At 47.0% G+C, this 21,475-nt stretch overlaps 1 protein-coding gene across 6 annotated transcripts in view; it reads left to right on the top strand.

Moving 5' to 3' along the window:
* ube2f (ubiquitin-conjugating enzyme E2F (putative)) overlaps positions 1–21,475 on the top strand; it is a 253,275-nt gene that overhangs the window by 56,745 nt on the left and 175,055 nt on the right. For all 6 annotated transcript variants that reach the window (XM_085985594.1, XM_085985591.1, XM_085985593.1 and 3 more), the window contains exon 2: positions 15,693–15,831. In XM_085985594.1, coding sequence (XP_085841720.1) covers positions 15,714–15,831 — 118 coding nt within the window. In that variant the 5' untranslated portion in view covers positions 15,693–15,713. The remainder of the gene's footprint in view (positions 1–15,692; positions 15,832–21,475) is intronic.

Genomic DNA, 21,475 nt, shown 5'->3' with positions numbered 1-21,475 from the left:
CCACACGCGGCGCTGCTGGGGTTTGGGGTGGCTTTGGCCCTGCAGACGTTAGCGTAGTGTCCCTTCTTCCCGCGGCCCGAGCAGATCGCGTTTTTCGCCGGGCAGTGCGCTCTGGGGTGTTTTGCCTGGCCACAGAAGTAGCATTTCTGGCCTTGGGACACTGCTGCGGTAGTTGGGCCGTTGCTGGGGTGGCACGGCGCTATGAGGCGGTCCTACTGTGTCCCAGGCTGTCATTCCCCGCGGCGTCCACGGTGCAGAGGAGTAGGCATCCATGCCCCGGTAGGCTGCATCCAATGATAGTGCGAGTTCAGAGGCCTTGTTGAGGTCGAGGTCACTCTGCTCCAACAGTCGCTGTCGGGTGTAATTGGATCTGTGGCCCGCTACAAAAGCGTCCCGGATAAGTTCCTCTGTGTACACGGCGGCCTTTACATCCTTACAACCACAGGCCCGGCCAAGCACAGACAGTGCCTGAAGGTATTCCACGGTCGATTCCCCAGGTTGTTGTTTACGACTCCCCAGAAGGTGCCTGGCGTACACTTCGTTCACTGGGCGCGTGTACTGGTCCTTGAGGAGCTTGATAGCGTCCGCGTACGAGGTCGCGTCTTGGATGACCGAGTACACTCGGTGGTTCACTTTGGAGGTCAGGGCATCCAGTTTGTCCTCGTCCGATTTGATTGCTGCGGAGGCGGTCAGGAATTTTTCGAAACACTTAAGCCAGTGAGTAAACTTGGTGGATGAGTCCGCTTCCCGACTGTCCAGGTCCAGGCATGCTGGTGTGAGGATCTTCTCCATTATAAAAATTTTGTTGATAAAATTGATGCACTATCAATTACTCATAAAAGACTGAGAGTTAAGAGAGTAACTAAAGGCTTTTATTAACAAAAGAATGAAGGTCTGCCTCGAGTGGTCGACCGGTCCAGAAATACAAAGGGCTGGGGAGCAGTCACCTTTATACTAGGACTTGTGGGAGGAGTCAGCCGAGGCATGTCCAGGCATGTACACAGTGGAATACAAACAGTGGTTTACCACATACCCTTTATCCGAACTTCCGAAAACCGAAACCCTCTAAAAACCGAAGGTTTTTTCGTTCAGCATAAGTCGTGCGCATGACTTACGCTGAACGAAAAAACCTTCGGTTTTTAGAGGGTTTTGGTTTCGGAAGTTCGGATAAAGGGTAAGTCGTGCGCACGACCCCCCGCGGACCCCCGCCGACCCACCTTCCAAAATCCGAAATTCTCCGAAAACCGAAACACGGCTGGTCCCGAGGTTTTCGGATAAAGGATAGTCTACCTGTACCATTTAATTTTATAAATAACGACTTAGCGTATAGGAGTAAAGCAGTACTGATTTTATACAAAGCAGCGGTTCAAGAAGGTGGCTCACCAGCACCTTCTCAAGGGCAACTAGGGATGTGGCATAAATGCTGGCCTTGCCAGCAACGCCCACATCCCAGGAATTTTTAAAAAAATGTTTGGGCCAGTTAGAGCACTGTGTGCAGGCACCCCATTATATAAAGAACATTAAAGCCCTAGAATAGCATACAGCGTAGATTCACCAGGGTGATGCCAGGGATGGGAAACTATAGTTATGAGGAGATACTTGAGATACTGTTTCCAGAAAAGGCTAAGAGGAGATTTAATAGAGCTTTTTAAAATTATGAAGGATTTTGACAGACTAAATAGGGAAAGACAATTTCCTGTGGTTGGGGAATAAGTGATGGGTCATCAGTTTAAAATGGTCACTAAGATGGTGAGGAAAATATTCTTTATGCAGGAGGTTGTTGGACCATGGAATGCTTTACCACAAGGAATGGTTCAGACAGAGACCACTGCATCTTTTAAGAGAAAATTGGATGAATATTTGAGGCAGAGGGCAACAGGAGGATGGGGTGAGCGCAGGGCAGTCGGATTAGTTTTGGAGTGCTCTATCCAAGAGCTGGCAATGGGCCAAATGACCGTCCTCTATGCTGTAACCTTATATGGTTGTAAGGATCTTGCAGGCCAAGGCTTGGGTCCATAAAAGGGTATCTTTTTCCAGACAAGGTTACCTGAGCGCTCTGATTTCTACTGCAAGTAGGCCTGGGCAGTGATCAAAAGTGGCTTTAGGCCCTATTTGTGTCTGTGTCCATAGGTCTTCAACTATTTGGTAACCATGGTACTTCAGGTAATAGTGATTGCCTGTTCCAGGTGTCCTGTCGAGGAAGTATACAAAGCTTCTTACCACCCACAAAGTTGTTGCTCCAGGTAGTAAAAGAGAGGCCAGACTTTTGAGAGGGAACGTTATTCTCCCATGATGACGTGATCACCGAGACAGGTTGAGAATGTTGGCTGATAGAGTCCAGATGAATGCACGTACCAGGTGCACACATGACCACCCGGTTTAAGCTTTGTGGGCACATGGGTTTCCACCCCTTCTGGCCCTGAGATATCAATGATGGAGGGGATGGGGGAAGTTAAAGCCTAATAACCTGGAAGCTACCGACCAGAAGCTTGTGCGGTACTTGCCAGTTGTCGCTTGGGATACTTCTTAGATGGACAGAAGAAATGCATGTGACTGTTGAGCATCTTTTCTGCTCGAATTTCAATGCTGAATTAGCCAAAAAAAAAATCCACCTCCATCATAAGCAAACTCTGTCAACCTGCAGAGGGAGTCAGAAAGAGTTAGATAAACGGGCAGAAATCAGACAGAGAAAAACCCACCGCTTCTCATCACTACCATTAGGTCTTAGCAAAACTGCAGGAGTAGCGATGAGTGCAGTGTGAATATCACACATCCCTGCACCATTTTACTGTAACACTGCAATTACTGTATCGAGCAGAGAGCTGTGTGAAATTGATACACTCCAAGCTGAAGAGGTCAGCAGAGACCAACAGATGTATGATTTTACTTGATAAAAATTGAAAAGGGTCACAACCAAGAATTTGATGTGCTTCTGAAATCAGCCCTTAAAGTACTGTGCAGGTCCTACACTTCACCAGTGTATAATTTCCCCATTATTTACAAGTGAATAGACTTCCAAGCCAGGTCAGTTGTGCTGACTATCATGACGCACACTCTTGCTTCTGGAAGGAGGGAGGGGGGTCCCAGAGAGAAGTTATTGTCAATCCACAGTTCAAGTGAACGTTTGTGTTCTGGTATGAATGCTGCATTAGAGAGGAAGCCAGTTTCTCTGTAGAAAGCTATATCCAATGCTGGAGACCTATCTTCCAGCTCACAGTGCTCTGCTTATAGTCACTGTTCAGGTGCCCTGATCTAGCATGTCCCCACAATATCGATCGCTCGGGTAATTTCCTATCTCCTTGTTTGCTTTGTATTTGATGTTTACCTGCTCCTTTCTTTCCTCTTGTTTCAATCGTAGTTTTTCTAGGAATAATTTCTTCCACCACATTCCAGTTCTCTCTATTACTTTTACCAGTTCATGCAGTCGCAGTCATGCAATCAGCAAAACACTTTACTTTCATGTCATTTTGGTTTTCATTTTTATTAGCTTTCGGGAAATATAGAATAACAGACACCCAAGAGTGAGTTACAGGCTGGAATCTAATCATGGGGTTCGGGTTGTTTATACATAGAATAACAGATACCTGGGAATGAGTTACAGGCTGGAATCTAAGCGAGTGACTCAGGTGGTTTATATGTAGAATGACAGATACCCGGGAGTGAGTTACAGGCTGGAATCTAATCGCGTGGTTCGGGTGGTTAATATATAGAATACAGATACCCGGGAGTGAGTTACAGGCTGGAATCTAATTGAGTGGTTCAGGTGGTTTATATATAGAATGACAGACACCATGGGGTGAGGTACATAGAAACATAGACAGGCTGGAATTTAAATTTGTTTCAGATTTGAGTTTCCTATAGGACAAGTGAGCCCCTCTGTTAGATGAGAGACTCGAAATCATACAAGACTTGACTAATGACGGTGAAACATTTGTGGATGTATTGAACAAATTCTGTTTATAAAGAGATATTAGTCCCTCTCCTGTGGAGTTAAGACCAAGTATAGGCTTGAAGTCCAGAGGGGTTAGCACGGTGGCATAGTGGTTAGCACTGTTGCCTCACAGCGCCAGGGACCCGGGTTCAAATCCGGCCTCGGGTGACTGTCTGTGTGGAGTTTGCACATTCTCCCCGTGTTTGCGTGGGTTTTCTCCGGGTGCTCCGGTTTCCTCCCACAGTCCAAAGATGTGCAGGTTAGGTTGATTGGTCATGATAAAAAAATTGGCCCTTAGTGTTAGGGGGGATTAAATACGTGGGGTTGTGGGGTTATGGGGTTACGGGGATAGAGCTTGGGTGGGATGGCGGTCGGTGTAGGGACCGGATGCTAGGGTTTGGATGATCAGCCATGATCTCGTTGAATGGCGGAGCAGGCTCGAAGGGCCGAATGGCCGACTCCTGCTCTATGTTTCTATGTTTCTTAGAGAGAGAGGGATGATTGGACCAGGGCACTCAGAGGTAGGTTTTTTAATAAAATATTTGGAGCAGACAAGTGAAATTGTTTGAAGCATAGAAGTTCCTTTGGGGTATAGGCTGAGATGCAAGAGATGCTAAACTGAGGTGCTGTAGTGCCACTGTAGCCAGGGAGATGTAATTACAGTGTCACAAGTTTGCATAGGTACTTTTCAGGATATAGAATGTTAAAGAAAGAAAGACTTGCATTTATATAGCGCCTTTCATGACCACTGGATGTCCCAAAGCGCTTTGCAGCCAATGAAGTACCTTTTGAAGTGTAGCCACTGTTGTAATATAGGAAATGCGGCAGCCAATTTGCGCACAGCAAGCTCCCACAAACAGCAGTGTGATAATGACCAGATAATCTGTTTTCATGGTGTTGGTTGAGGGATACATTTTTTTTGGCTAGGTCACCGGGATAATTCCACTGCTCTTTGAAATAGTGCCATAGGATCTCTTACGTCCACCTGAGAGGGCAGATGGGCCTCGGTTTAATGGCACCACCGACAGTGCAGCACTCCCTCAGTATTGTTCTGGAGTGACAGCCAAGATTTTTGTGAAGAAGGGTGATACCAATGCAACAACAGGAAGTAAGGCTTTCTAAACAGGGTGTGTGCGCAGATGTATGATTTTTGATAATGGTTGTAAACTTGTTTTTGAGAAACCAAACACCAAGGTCAAAAATGAAGGCCACCTGAGTTAAATCAGGTGTCGCCAGGCTTGGGTTTCCAAAGCCTGTCGATTGTAGGAAGTAAGGGATTTGTGTTTGAAGTCAGAGTCCAGGAGGAGCTGTACGCAATGTATGCATTTTCTGGTTGGAGCCCAAATGTTTTCTAGTTGTTTGGGACCCATAAATACTGAGGAATGAAATATAGATTTTGAGTAATCTGTCCATGACTTGGGGAAGACTCACAAAAAGCGAGAACAATGAATTGCCACTGTTGCCCATTTTGAGCACAATGTACGGTATTTGGATCCGTGAAGAGGACAGTTCCCAAGATGTGAATGACATTGTATTGGTTAACTGTGTTTCATAGGAACAACAACAACAACTTGTATTTATATAGTGCCTTTAACATAGTGAAAAGTCCCAAGGCGCTTCACAGGATTATTATAAGACAAAAAATTTGACACCGAGCCACATAAGGATAAATTAGGGCAGGTGACCAAAAGCTTGGTCAAAGAGGTAGGTTTTAAGGAGCGTCTTAAAGGAGGAAAGAGAGGTAGCGAGGTGGAGAGGTTTAGGCAGGGAATTCCAGAGCTTAGGGTCTAGGCAACAGAAGGCACAGCCACCAATGGTTAAGCGATTATAATCAAGGATGCGCAAGAGGGCAGAATTTGAGGAGCGCAGATGTCTCGGGGGGTTGGGGGGGGGGGCGGTTGTGGGGCTGAAGGAGATTACAGAGATAGGGGCGAGGCCATGGAGGGATTTGAAAACAAGGATGAGAATTTTGAAATCGAGGTGTTGCTTAACCGGGAGCCAATGTAGGTCAGCGAGTACAGGGCGATGGGTGAACAGAACTTGGTGCGAGTTAGGACACAGGCAGCGGAGTTTTGGATCACCTCAAGTTTACATAGGGTAGAATGTGGGAGGCCAGCCTGCAGTGTGTTGGAATAGTCAAGTCTATAAGTAACAAAGGCATGGACGAGGGTTTCAGACGCAGATGAGCTGAGGCAAGGGCGGAGACGGGCGATGTTACGGAGGTGGAAATGGGCAGTCTTAGTTATGCTGCAGATATGTGGTTGGAAGCCCATTTCAGGGTCAAATATGACACTAAGGTTACAAACAGTGTGGTTCAGCCTCAGACAGATGTTAGGGAGAGGAATGGAGTCAGTGGCTAGGGAACAGAGTTTGTGGCGGGGACGGAAAACAATGGCTTTGGTCTTTTCAATATTTAATTGGAGAAAATTTCTGCTCATCCAGAACTGGATGTCGGACAAGCAGTCTGACAATTTAGAGACCGTGGAGGGGTCGAGAGAAGTGGTGGTGAGGTAGAGCTGTGTGTCGTCAGTGTACATGTGGAAACTGACACTGTGTTTTCGGATGATGTCGCCAAGGGGCAACATGTAGATGAGAAATAGGAGAGGGCCAAGGCTAGATCCTTGGGGGACTCCAGAGGTAACGATGAGGGAGCAGGAAGAGAAGCCATTGCACATGATTTTCTGGCTACGATTAGATATGGAACCAGGCGAGTGCAGTCTCACCCAGCTGGACGACGGTGGAGAGGCGTTGGAGGAGGATAGAGTGGTCAAAGGCTGCAGACAAGTCGAGAAGGATGAGGAGGGATAGTTTACCTTTGTCACAGTCACAAAGGATGTCATTTGTGACTGAGAGCCGTTTCGGTACTGTGGCGGGGCGGAAACCTGATTGGAGGGATTCAGACATGGAGTTGCAGGAAAAATGGGCACGTATTTGGGAGGCAACAACACATTCAAGGACTTTGGAGAGGAAAGGGAGGTTGGAGATGGGGCGGTAGTTTGCAAGGAAGGAGGAGTCAAGGGTTGGTTTTTTGAGGAGTTGGGTGATGACGGCAGATTTGAGGGAGAGGGGGACAGTACCTGAGGGAAGAGAACCGTTAACAATGTCGGCTGACATGGGAGCCAGAAAAGGAAGTTGGATGGTCAGCAGTTTGGTGGGAAAGGGGCTGAGGGAGTAGGAAGTGGGTCGCATGGACAAGATGAGCGTGGAGAGGTCATGAGGGGAGATCGGAGAGAAACTGGAGAAAGATGTGAGTTCAGGACCAAGGCAGGGGGGACCCTTAGAGGAAGTTTGGCCCAGTGGGTTAGGGGAAGGAAGGGAAGTGGCAGAGGCAGCTGAACAGATGGACTCAATCTTAGAAACAAAGAAGTCCATGAGCTCCTCACACTTGTCGGAGGCGAGAGTGGAGGAGATAGGGGAGAGGGGTTTAAGAAGACGGTTAGCAGTGGAGAATAGAGGCCAGGGTTTATCTTTGCATTCCAGAATGATTCTGGAATAGTAAGCAATTTTGGTAGACGAGAGCAGGATTCGATAATGCTTTATGTGGTCCAGCCAGATCTGGCGGTGGATGGCTAAACCAGTTGTCCACCATATCCGTTCAAGTCTGCGTCCCATGGAGTTAAGGGAGCGAAGATGAGGGCTGTACCAGGGGGAACGGCCAGGGTGAGAGAGAGTAATGGTTTTAATAGGGACTAGGACATCAAAGATGGTGGTGAGGGTGTGGTTGAGCAGATCGGTAGCTGCAGAACTGCCATGGTGAATGGAGGGCCAAAGGCTGGACACTTGGGATTTCATAAGTGCAGTTGTAAGAGAGTTGGGAGAGAGTTTTTTCCAGGGGCGGACACAGAAGGAAATTGGGTTGAGGGGTGGCGGAAGGGGGATGTGGGTGGAGAACGATACTAGGAAGTGGTCAGAGATGGCCTTAGCTGCGATTGACACGATGGGAATAGTGAGGCCACGAAAGATGGCAAGGTCGAGGGGGTGGCGGTGAATATGGGTTGGGGAGTTTACATGGAGGGAGAGGGTAAGGGAGGATAGGAGGCTAGTGAACTCAGAGGAGAGAAAGCATGATGAATTGAGATGGAGGTTGAAATCACCGAGGATGAGAAGTCGTTTGGTACAGAGGCTGAGGGAGGAAAGCAGTGAAGAGATATCAGTAATAAAATTTTTATGGTACATGGGTGGGCGGTAGAGAACAAGAATTTTAAATGAGAGGTGAGAGGGGTGGTATAAAGTGAGATGCTCAAAGGAAGAGAAAGTACCAGAGGAGTAGGGGGACAGACCAAGCTGTGATTTGGTGATGAGAGCCACACCGCCACCATGGCGGTCTGAGCGGGGCAAGTGGTGGAAGGTATAGCCAGGCAGGGAGGCTTCATTTAAGGGTAAGGTGTCATCACCCCTCAACCAGATTTCCATCAGGGCCATGATGTTGATGCAATCATCCATGATAAGCCCATGGATGGCAAGTGAACGAACATTCTGGAGTGAGATGTGGAGAAGGTCGGTATGGCTGCCCCACTGCTAGCGTCCACAGGGTCAGCGCTGGGGGGGAATGAGTTGGATGGGGAGGAGATTGGCAAGATTTGCCCCCAGTGGGCGCACTGGGCGGGAAGGGCGGCGAGTGAGTACGATGGGACAGTTGGGGTTGCTGAACATAGAAACAGGAGTAGGCCATTCAGCCTCGAATGGATTCCATCAGCCCCTCAAGCCTGTTCTGCCATTCAATTAGATCATGGCTGATCTGTACCTCAGCTCTATTTACCTGCCTTTGTTCCATATCTCTTTAAATGCTAAGTGAAATATGATTTATAAATACCCCTCATACTTCTGCTGTGTTTCTGCAGCTGCAAAATGTGCTCTTGAGAGTCCAACATGTGTGGATGCACTCTGTACACAAACTGTAGGCTGCTGTCCCAACACCTCAGTGTCCAGTTGCTGTTCTGCAAATGGAAAACTCTCTGAAACTTGCACATGCTGTAGGTAAATTGGATTTTACCACTGTGGATATGTCTTGGTTAGATTTTAAAGTCGTTCTCTGATGTGGGAGAACTGAAATCCCACATCCTGTACACGCCGATCCAATGTCCATGCTGTGTTGGCCTTGAGAATTGAAGGAACAATACTGAAGATTGATAATCACACTAAATTATAGGATGAGAATTCTGAAAGACTGCATGAGGACATAAACAGGTTAGCGGGATGGGTAGATGCAGTTCAATGTAGAAATTTATGAGGTAATATATTGAGGTAAAAATAGAACCACGCTTTAAATGGTGAAATATTAAATGGAGTTGAGGAACAGAGGTATCAAAGGAACATTCAGCCCTTTGAGCCTGTTTCACCATTTAATTAGATTATAGCTGACCTATATCTTAACTCCATTTACCCACCTTTATTCCATACATTACAATACAACAGTTTGCGTTTCCTACATTACAACAGTGACTACACTTCAAAAGTATTTCATTGGCTGTAAAGCGCTTTGGGACATCCTGAGGTCATGAAAGGTGCTATATAATTGCAAGTTCTTTCTTTTCATATCCTTGATATCATTATCCAACAAAAATCTGTCAATCTCAGTTTTGAAAATTTTCAATTGACCCCCAGCTTCAACAACCTTTGGGGGGAGAAAGGGTAGTAGAAATCTGGAACTTTGTGCAAAAAACCTGCCTCCTGCTTGTACCCCTGAACAGCCTAACTCTAATTTTAAGGTTATTGCACCTTGTTCTGGATTCCCCCACCAGAGGAAATTGTTGCTCTCTGTCTATCCTACCGAATCTTTTTAACATTTTAAACGCCTCGATCAGGTCACCCCTCAATCCTCTAAACTCAAGGGACTACAAGCTATGCAACCTGTCCTCGAGCCCCTTGCTTGCAGATACCTGGGTCATTAAAGGTGGCAGTGTGGGTAGGGAAGGGCATAAAAAGGCAAAGGCCTTCCTTGTGTTTTGTATCCTGAGTCACAGGACACAGAAGCGGGAGCTCATGTGGAACTTGTAGAAGACCAAAGGCTGCAGTTGGAGAATTATGTGCAGTTTTGGGCGCCTCATGACAGGAAAAATACAAAACAATGGGAAAGGTGCAGGGTGACGTAATAAAACTCACTACGCACTTGGTTTGAGCATAAAGCAAGGCTTTAATCGACTTGTTTCAGAACATGGAGGTCTAGTTGTACATCACTAGTTCCTTGTCTTACAAAATGTCTCTGGAAAGCTGGGGCCAACACCTGAGTATTTATACTCCTTGGACGGCGCCACCAGCTGGCCGTCCAGTGTTATTTCATAGGTAGTTTCTCGATGATGAGATTTATGACACGGTATATTCATTACTAGGGGTGAGAGGTTATGGATATTGAGAGACTTGAGAAGTTTGGTCTTTTTCACTAGAGCGCAGAAGGTTAAGGGACAACGTGATGATTATAAAGGGTTACGATGAGGTAAACAATGATGGGTTGTTTCCATTGGTTATTGAGACAGGAACAAGAGGCACAGAAATTCAAGATCATCACAAAAAGAATTAAAGGGGAGGCTAGAAAAAATGTCTTCACTCAGGAAATTTGAATGTGGAATCGTTTGCCACAGACTGTTATTAAAGCAGAGTCCACAAATACTTTTAAAATAGATAGTTGCTTGAAAGAGGAACATTGAAGGGTAAGGAGGGCAGGCAGGAAACTGGGAGTAGAAAGGGTTGTTCCTGTAGAGGTGAACGCCAACAAACTGATGGGCAGAATGGGCTGTTTCCATACTGTAACAGACTGTGGTTCGATGGTCTGTTTCCATACTGTAACAGACTGTGATTTGATGGCCTGTTTCTGTACTGTAACAGACTGTGATTCGATGGTCTGTTTCCATACTGTAACAGACTGTGATTTGATGGCCTGTTTCTGTACTGTAACAGACTGGGATTTGATGGCCTGTTTCTGTACTGTAACAGACTGGGATTCAATGGCCTGTTTCTGTACTGTAACAGACTGTGATTTGATGGCCTGTTTCTGTACTATAACAGACTGTGGTTCGATGGCCTGTTTCTGTACTGTAACAGACTGTGATTCGATGGAATAAAAACATAAAATGTTGGAAATAGTCAGCAGGTCTGGCAGCATCTGTGGAGAGAGAAACAGAGTTAACTGTTCAGGTCGATGACCCTCCATCAGAACTGGAAAAAGTTAGAAATGTAACAGGTTTTGAGCAAGTACAGAGGCAGGGAAAGGGGGGAGGGGAGGAAAGAACAAAAGGGAAGGTCTGTGATAGGATGGAAGGCAGGAGAGATTAAATGACAAAAGGGATGATGGTGCAAGGCGAAAGGAGATGGTATTGGGACAAGTAAAGAAACAAAAGATGAGTCTAGATGAGGTGTAAATGGGAATGGCAGAATCATCAACAGATGCCATGTGAAAAAAAAAATAGGGGCAGAGGTTATGGCCTGAAATTGTTGAACTCGATGTTGAGTCCAAAAGGCTGTAAAGTGCCAAATCGAAAGATGAGGTGCTGTTCCTCGCTTACGTTGAGCTTCGTTGGAACAGTAAAAGACCGAGGACGGAGAGGTCAGAATGGGAGTGGAGCGGAGGATTAAAGTGAGAGGCGACCGCAAGCTCAGGGTCACGCTTACAGACTGAACGGAGGTGTTCCGCAAAGCAGTCACCCAATCTGCATTTGGTCTCCCCAGCAGCGTAAGCAGCGAATACAGTTTACTAAATTGCAAGAAGTACAAGTAAATCGCTGTTTCACCTGGAAGGAGTGTTTGGAGCCCTGGACAGTGGGAAGGGAGGAGGTAACAAGGCAGGTGTTGCATCCCCTGCGCTTGCACGGGAAGGTGCTGTGGGAAGGGGAAGGGGCGTTGGGGGTGATTGAGGAGTGCACCAGGGTGTCGCGGAGGGAGCGGTCCCTTCGGAATGCTGAAAGAGGAGGGGAGGGGAAGATATATTTGGTAGTGGGATCACACTGGAGATGGCGGAGGATGGCAATTTGAATGTGGAACTGGAGGGGTGAAACACTATCGTGGTTCCGGGAGGGAGGGGAAGGGGTGAGAGCTGAAGTGCGGGAAATAGAATGAACACGGTCGAGAGCCATGTCGAACACGGTCGAGAGCCATGTCAACCACGGTAGAGAGGAATCCTCGGTTGAGGAAAAAGGAAGACATATCGGAAGCACTAGTATGGAAGGTGGCATCGTCGGAGCAGATGCGATGGAGACGGAAAAACTGGGAGAATGGAATAGAGTCCTTACAGGAAGCGGGGTGGGAGGAAGTGTAGTTCAGGTAGCTGTGGGCGTCAGTGGGCTTATAGTGAATGTTTGTCAATAGCCTAGCCCCAGAAATGGAGATAGAGAAGTCGAGGAAGGGAAGGGAAGAGTTGGAGATGGACCATGTGAAGGTGAGGGAAGGGTGGCAATTGGAAGCAAAGTGAATGAAATTTTCTAGTTCAGGACGACAGCAGGAAACGGCACCAATACAGTCATCAATGTACCGGAAAAAGAGGTGAGGGAGGGGCCCTCAGTAGGACTGGAACAAAGAATGTTCCACATATCCCACGAAAATGCAGGCACAGCTAGGACCCATGTGGGTTCCCATAGCAACACCTTTAATTTGGAGGAAGTGAGTGGAGTTAAAGGAGAAGTTGTTCAATGTGGGAACAAGTTCAGCCAGGCGGAGGAGGGTGGTGGTGGCTGGGTACTGGTTGGGCCGTCCTGGTGGGGGATGGAGGTGTGATTTGATGGGCTATTTCTGTACTGTAACAGACTGATTCGATGGCCTACATAAGAAATAGGAGCAGGAGTAGGCCATTCGGCCCCTCGCGCCTGCTCCGCCATTCAGTAAGATCAAGGCTGATCTTCTACCTCAACTCCACTTTCCCCATATCCCTTGATTCCCTTAATATCCAAAAATCTATCGATCTCTGTTTTGAATATACTCAACGACTGAGCCTTCACAGCCCTCTGCAGTAGAGAATTCCAAAGATTCACCACCCTCTGAGTGAAGACATTTCTCCTCATCTCAGCCCTAAATGGCTGACCCCTGGTTCTGGACTCCCCAGCCAGAGGAAGCATCCTCCCTGCATCTACCCTGTCAAGCCCTGTAAGAATTTTCTAAGTTTCAATGAGATTACCTCTCATTCTTCTAAAATCCAGAGAATATAGGCCTAGTCTACTCAATCTCTCCTCATAGGACAATCACCCCATCCCAGGAATCAGTCTGGTGAACCTTCGTTGCACTCGCTCTATGGCAAGTATATCCTTCCTTGGGTAAGGAGGCCAAAACTGTACACAATACTCCAAGTGTGGTCTCACCAGGGCCCAATATAATTGCAGTAAGATATCCTTACTCTTATACTCAAATCCTCTTGTAATAAAGGCCACCATACCATTTGCGTTCCTAATTGCTTGCTGTACCTGCATGTTAACTTTCAGTGATTCATGTGCAAGGACACCCAGGTCCCTCTGAACACCAACATTTCCCAATCTCTCACCATTTAAAAAATACTCTGCTTTTCCATTTTTCCTACCAAAGTGGATAACTTCGCATTTCCCCACGTTATATTCCATTTGCCATGTTCTTGCCCACTCACTTAGCCTGTCTATATCCCCTTGAAGCCTCTTTGCATCCTCCTCACAACTTACATTCCCACCCAGCTTTGTATCATCAGCAAACTTGGATATATTACATTTGGTCCTCTCATCCAAATCATTGACATAGATTGTGAATAGCTGAAGCCCAAGCACTGATCCTTGCGGTACCCCACTATTTACAGCCTGCCAACCCGAAAATGACCCGTTTATTCCTACTGCCTGTTTTCTGTCCATTAGCCAATCCTCAATCCATGTTAGTATATTACCTCCAATCCCAAGAGCCCTAATTTTGTTTAATAACCTCTTGTGTGGCACATTATCGAATGCCTTCTGAAAATCCAAATACACCACGTCCACTGGTTCCCTATTATCTATTCCACTAGTTACAACCTCAAAAAACTCTTAACAGATTCGTCAAACATGATTTGCTTTTCATAAATCTGTGTTGACTCTGCCCAATCCTATTATTATTTTCTAAGTGCCCTGTTACCACGTCCTTAATAATAGATTCTAGCATTTTCCCTACTACTGATGTCAGGCTAACTGATCTGTAGTTCCCCGTTTTCGCTCTCCCTCCTTTCTTAAATAGTGGGGTTACATTTGCCACCTTCCAATCCGCGGGAACCGTTCTAGTATCTTATGAAATTTTGGAAAATGACAACCAATGCAGGCCATCAGGTCCAGGGGATTTATTGACTTTCAGTATTTCTCCAGTACTATTTTTTTTTTACTAATACTAATTTCTTTCAGTTCCTCATTCTCGCTAGACCCTTGGTTCTCCACTATTTCTGGGAGGTTTTTTGCCTCTTCGTCCGTAAAGACAGACACAAAGGGCTGGATTTTGATACTGGAGGCATGTAGGAGGTGGGACTACAACTTTCGGGGTTGTAGTCCCGCCTCCATCGAGCTGTGGCCAACCCACTTGATTTTCACTTGATTGACCTTGTTGAGCCCACCCAGTGGGCTCAGCAGGCCAATTAAGGGCCACCTGGCAACAGGTGACATCACAGATTGATATTTCATCTGTCAAGAGCTTTTGACAGATGAAATATCAGCATTTGACAGCTCTTTGAAGCTGTCAAACACTGACAATCTGTAGACTAAGTTAATTCCTTCCTCTCAGGCTGATTTAGAGATCTCTCCGGAACAGAAAGCTGAATGCTGCAACTTCTGACAGCTCGCGGCCATTCTGCTTTCTGTGCCGGTGAGATGAGGGACTTCCGAGACCTGAAGGAAGGAAGGCTATAAAGGTAAATAAAGGTAAGTAAACTTCTTTAAACACGCCAAACACACTTACCTCTTCACTCATGCACCCATCACTCACCTGAACACCGGACATCTCGAACCCTCCAAGCCCTTCAGCCTGACAGTCCGCCTCGCTACCTTGGCGTGGTTTGGAGCCGTCGGGAATCCCACACTTCAGCAATAAAAATAGGGATTAGGCTAAAAACTGCCTGTTAACAGGCAGTTAATTGGCACTAATCTCCTTCCCGCCTCGGGGAGGCGGGTCCCAGCACAGGTCGGGTATCCGCCTCCTTTGAAACTGGCATGGGGGTGGAATGGGTTCGTGCCCCCCAATTTCAAGATTTTAACCCCCCACACGCTTCCAATCCCGCTTCCACGGCCCAATGAAAATCCTCCCCAAAGTATTTGTTTAATTTCTCTGCCTTTTCCTTATTCCCCATTATAATTTCTCCTGTCTCAGCCTGTAAGGGACCCACATTTACTTTCGCTAACCTTTTCCTTTTCACATACCTATAGAAGCTTTTACAGTCTGTTTTCATGTCTCGCTAGTTTCCTATTCTATTTTCCCTTTTTTTAAATCAATTTCTTGGTCCTCCTTTGCTGAATTCTAAAATCCTCCCAATCCTCAGGCTTACTACTGTTTTTGGCAACATTATAAGCCTCTTCCTTTGATCTAATACTATCTTTAACTTCTCTTGTTTGCCACAGTTGGATCACTTTTCCGGTGGGGTTTTTGTGCCTTAAAGGAATGTATGTTTGTTGTAAATTATGTATTAATTCTTTAAATGCAAGCCATTGCTTCTCTACCATCATACCTTTTAATGTAGTTTCCCAATCTACCTTAGCCAACTCACCCCTCATACCTACGTAGTTTCTGTACTGTAACAGACTGGGATTATATTTTTGCAAATGGTTAATTTTTCTCTTTTGTAAAATTTGTTTTTACTCATTTTCAGGTTCAAGAAAGTACATCAGCCATGTTGACTTTAGCGAAAAAGCTGAAGCGTGAAGAGGGTGTGAAAGGGAGAGGCAACACAAACCCAGGGACAGACTCATCCCGCCGTGTGTCCATTAGAGATAAGCTGCTCATCAAAGGTGCGTGACTCCCCTCTGCTGCTCTCCTGTAGTTCAATTCTTAATTCATGGTTTCTCTCATACCCCTTGGCCAAACCAACAACAACCTGCACACTAATGGATGTGAGTGAGAGTTACTAACAAGGATGTCATTCAATCAAAGGTTTTATGTAATTCCCCAAATAGATGTCGCTGTGAACCTGCTGTTAGATTGTAGCAACACTTCTCAAGTGTTTTTCTATGGTGGAGAGGGCCCTGTGAATGACCACACACTTCTGGGGTTCTTTTAACAGGAGAGTTAATGTACCAGAGGGAGGGGCTTCAATGGGAGAGTTAATGTACCAGATAAAATTCTTAAAGGGCTTGACAAGGTAGCTGCTGGGAGGATGTTTTTCCCTGGCTGGGGAGTCTAGAACTAGGGGGTCACAGTCTCAGAATAAGGGGCTGGCCATTTAGGAATGAAATGAGGAGAAATTTCTGCACTCACAAAGTGTTCTGAATCTTTGGAATTCTCTACCCCAGAGAGCTTGGGCGGGGGGTGGGGGCGGCGGCTGGTGTTAAGCATCTCAAAGCATCAGCAAATTTTTTCAACGAGCAGCTGAGTGACAGAAGATCCTGGGGGGTTCGGTTCCTAGTTTGTGCTGTGTTCACTGACCTCAGCTAGGAAGGACACGCAGCCTCAGAACTCCAGGGTACAAACGTGAAAATCAGTCACCTCTACTCACTGATTGCTGCTGGGCAGTGTGTGTGTGTGAGAGGACTTCTGATGTGCACAGGAGGCTGACATGATGCCTCTCATGAATGAATATCCTGCAGGCACTAACTGTCTAAGCTCATAGCTGGGAGAGGTACCACTGACTGTCTGGTCTCCACCTGGGACAGGTACCAGCTTCTGGCGTCCTATCTGAGAAAGTTACCAGACCCTGATCCTCCACCTGGGAGAGGTGCCAGATCCCGATCCTCCACCTGGGAGAAGTGCCAGATCCCGATCCTCCACCTGGGAGCGGTGCCAGATCCCGATCCTCCACCTGGGAGCGGTGCCAGATCCCGATCCTCCACCTGGGAGCGGTGCCAGATCCCGATCCTCCACCTGGGAGCGGTGCCAGATCCCGATCCTCCACCTGGGAGCGGTGCCAGATCCCGATCCTCCACCTGGGAGCGGTGCCAGATCCCGATCCTCCACCTGGGAGCGGTGCCAGATCCCGATCCTCCACCTGGGAGCGGTGCCAGATCCCGATCCTCCACCTGGGAGCGGTGCCAGATCCCGATCCTCCACCTGGGAGCGGTGCCAGATCCCGATCCTCCACCTGGGAGCGGTGCCAGATCCCGATCCTCCACCTGGGAGCGGTGCCAGATCCCGATCCTCCACCTGGGAGCGGTGCCAGATCCCGATCCTCCACCTGGGAGCGGTGCCAGATCCCGATCCTCCACCTGGGAGCGGTGCCAGATCCCGATCCTCCACCTGGGAGCGGTGCCAGATCCCGATCCTCCACCTGGGAGCGGTGCCAGATCCCGATCCTCCACCTGGGAGCGGTGCCAGATCCCGATCCTCCACCTGGGAGCGGTGCCAGATCCCGATCCTCCACCTGGGAGCGGTGCCAGATCCCGATCCTCCACCTGGGAGCGGTGCCAGATCCCGATCCTCCACCTGGGAGAGGACAGGAGAGAATTGGCTTGGGAAAAATCTGCAGTTGGGCTGCCGTTGGTGAATTTGAGAGATATTCCACACTCAGTTGCTGAAACCTCATTGCTCTTGTGTTAAACCTTACTCTTGGTGATCTGGTAATCGTAACATAGAAATTTCAGCACAGGAGGAGGTCATTCAACCCCCCATCCGCCCCACTTCCTTTTTTGAACTGAATGTAAGCCCCTCTCGGAGGCTGCTTTTACATTGCCCCGGTATCATGTTCTCTCCATGGACTCTCGTATTCTTTCAGTAATTATCCAATCTCTTATGAATGCCAAATTGCTTTAACTTCTATCATCACTTGTGCCAAACATTTTGCACTCCAAGAACACTCTGTGGAAAAGATTGTTTTAATCCTCCCTTTTAGCATATGGTGCTTACCCTGAGATCCTTGCCTTGTGTTTCTGATTTCCCAAGTGGAAATAATCTGTCTCTGTTTACCTTGTGTATTCCTTTCATTTGGCATAAGTTCCCCATAGTCGTCAGTTGGAGAGAACTCCGTCCTCATTGCTCCAGCTTTGTAGCGCGGATCTCTCAAAGTACAGTCATTGTGCACGTTCTCACATTAAATTTGAAAAGACAAGTTTAATGATGGATGATGAACTGCAGTGTGGTCCAGAGGATCAATCAATAAGGTAGCTTTCCAGATTGTTATCCTTGGTTCTGATATATTCTAGCCTGCACAGAGAAAGCTAGCTAATATTTTCGATGTTCAGATCATGCTTGTATTGTTTCTGTTTTCCAGCTCTTTAAGCACATTTGAAGATGGCCTTTTTTTCACGCTGTGGCCTCTGCAAGTTGGTGTATTGGATCTGTGTTTGCAGTGCTGTTATGGAATAGGCTGATAGATCAGCAGGTGGCCTGGGCATGCAACAGCCTTTGTCCACACTGCACTGTGTAGGTGCCCATCCTGTTACGCCTTGGCCATGGCTCAGCGGTAACACACTCACCTCTGAGTCAGAAGGTTGTGGGTTCAAGCCACAGTCCACTTGAGCACCTAATCCAGGCTGACACTTCAGTGCAGTGCTGAGGGAGTGCTGCACTGTCGGAGGTGCCGTCTTTCGGATGAGACTTTTAACTGAGTCCCTGTCTGGACCTGAGTACACAGTGCAACAATTGTAATGTTACCAGAACTGAGAGATTACAGCTATTGGGAAAGATTGAGCAGGTTGGGTCTTTTTTCTTTAGAAAAGAGACGACTTAGAGCTGACCTGATGGAGGGGAGAATTATGAATGGGTTGGACAATGATATGGAAAGAATGTTTCCACTTGTGGGAGAATCCAACACTAGGGTCCATAATACAAGATAGTTACAAATAAATCATAAGGAGAAATGTCTTTACTCAGAGTGATTAGAATGTGGAACTCGCTACCACAGGAAGTGGTTGAGGCAAACAGCAGAGATGCTTTCAAAAGGAAACTAGACGAGTATATGAGAGACAATAGCAAAATATTGCGGATGCTGGAAATCTGAAATAAAAACAGAAAACGCTGGAAACACTCAGCAGGCCAGGCAGAAACGTTAACTCTGTTTCTCTCTCCACGGATGCGGCCTGGCCTGCTGAGTGTTTCCAGCGTTTTCTGTTGTTATTTGAGTATATGAGAGAGAAGGGAATAGAAATATATGCTGAAAGGCTAAGATGAGGCAGATGGAATGGGTGGAGACTCGTGTGGACTATAAACACCAGCATAGATTACAGTAGTTGGGCCGAATGGCCTGTTTCTGTGCTGTATATTCTGTGTAATTTGAGGAAGAACAGGTAGTTCTCCCGGTAACCTGGCTGACAATCCCTGAATCAACATCATTAAAACAGATCAGGTCCTCTATCTCACTGCTCTTTGTAGGATCTTGCTGTACATACATTGTCTGCCCTGTTTCCCGACTTTATAACAATGACTACAGTTGAAAAGTAATTCATTGGCTGTGAAGCAATTTTGTTGTATCCTGAGGATGTGAAAGGCAATGTATTGTGTTCAGTGTTCACATTGTGCTGTGTAAAGGTCTCCAGTCTGTGTTCACATTGTGCTGTGTAAAGGTCTCCAGCCTGTGTTCACATTGTGCTGTGTAAAGGTCTCCAGTCTGTGTTCACATTGTGCTGTGTAAAGGTCTCCAGTCTGTGTTCACATTGTGCTGTGTAAAGGCCTCCAGCCTGTGTTCACATTGTGCTGTGTAAAGGTCTCCAGCCTGTGTTCACATTGTGCTGTGTAAAGGTCTCCAGCCTGTGTTCACATTGTGCTGTGTAAAGGTCTCCAGCCTGTGTTCACATTGTGCTGTGTAAAGGTCTCCAGCCTGTGTTCACATTGTGCTGTGTAAAGGTCTCCAGTCTGTGTTCACATTGTGCTGTGTAAAGGTCTCCAGCCTGTGTTCACATTGTGCTGTGTAAAGGTCTCCAGCCTGTGTTCACATTGTGCTGTGTAAAGGTCTCCAGTCTGTGTTCACATTGTGCTGTGTAAAGGTCTCCAGCCTGTGTTCACATTGTGCTGTGTAAAGGTCTCCAGCCTGTGTTCACATTGTGCTGTGTAAAGGTCTCCAGTCTGTGTTCACATTGTGCTGTGTAAAGGTCTCCAGCCTGTGTTCACATTGTGCTGTGTAAAGGTCTCCAGTCTGTGTTCACATTGTGCTGTGTAATGGTCTCCAGCCTGTGTTCACATTGTGCTGTGTAAAGGTCTCCAGTCTGTGTTCACATTGTGCTGTGTAAAGGTCTCCAGCCTGTGTTCACATTGTGCTGTGTAAAGGTCTCCAGTCTGTGTTCACATTGTGCTGTGTAAAGGTCTCCAGTCTGTGTTCACATTGTGCTGTGTAAAGGTCTCCAGCCTGTGTTCACATTGTGCTGTGTAAAGGTCTCCAGCCTGTGTTCACATTGTGCTGTGTAAAGGTCTCCAGCCTGTGTTCACATTGTGCTGTGTAAAGGTCTCCAGTCTGTGTTCACATTGTGCTGTGTAAAGGTCTCCAGCCTGTGTTCACATTGTGCTGTGTAAAGGTCTCCAGTCTGTGTTCACATTGTGCTGTGTAAAGGTCTCCAGCCTGTGTTCACATTGTGCTGTGTAAAGGTCTCCAGCCTGTGTTCACATTGTGCTGTGTAAAGGTCTCCAGTCTGTGTTCACATTGTGCTGTGTAAAGGTCTCCAGTCTGTGTTCACATTGTGCTGTGTAAAGGTCTCCAGCCTGTGTTCACATTGTGCTGTGTAAAGGTCTCCAGCCTGTGTTCACATTGTGCTGTGTAAAGGTCTCCAGCCTGTGTTCACATTGTGCTGTGTAAAGGTCTCCAGCCTGTGTTCACATTGTGCTGTGTAAAGGTCTCCAGTCTGTGTTCACATTGTGCTGTGTAAAGGTCTCCAGTCTGTGTTCACATTGTGCTGTGTAAAGGTCTCCAGCCTGTGTTCACATTGTGCTGTGTAAAGGTCTCCAGCCTGTGTTCACATTGTGCTGTGTAAAGGTCTCCAGCCTGTGTTCACATTGTGCTGTGTAAAGGTCTCCAGCCTTGTGGTAAACCACTGTTATACCTGTCTGTATGTGTATGTGTATTCCACTAGGTACAGGTCTGGACATGCCTCGGCTGACTCCTCCCACTATTCCAGGTATATAAGTGACTACCTCCCAGTCCCTTAGTATTCTGGACGGGTTGACCACTCGAGACTAGACCTTCATTCTTTAGTTAATGAAAGCCTGGTTGTTACTCGCTTAACCTCAGTCTTTTGAGTAATTGATGGCGCATCAATTTTATTAACTAAATTTTTTATAATGGAGAAGATCCTCACACCAGCATGCCTGGACCTGGACAGTCAGGAAGCGGACGCTTCCACCAAGTTTGCTCACTGGCTCATGTGCTTCGAGGCATTCCTGACTGCCTCCACTGCGGTCGTAACGGATGCGAACAAACTGTCTGTCCTGATCTCCAAGGTGAACCACCGAGTGTACTCAGTCATCCGGGACGCGACCTCGTACACAGCCGCCCTCCAGCTCCTCAAGACCCAGTAC

This window comes from Somniosus microcephalus, chromosome 4 (assembly GCF_052327205.1).
Source record: "Somniosus microcephalus isolate GS21.2 chromosome 4, FLI_Smic_1.0, whole genome shotgun sequence".
Taxonomy (NCBI): domain Eukaryota; kingdom Metazoa; phylum Chordata; class Chondrichthyes; order Squaliformes; family Somniosidae; genus Somniosus; species Somniosus microcephalus.
This window is presented reverse-complemented; position numbering and strand designations above follow the sequence as displayed.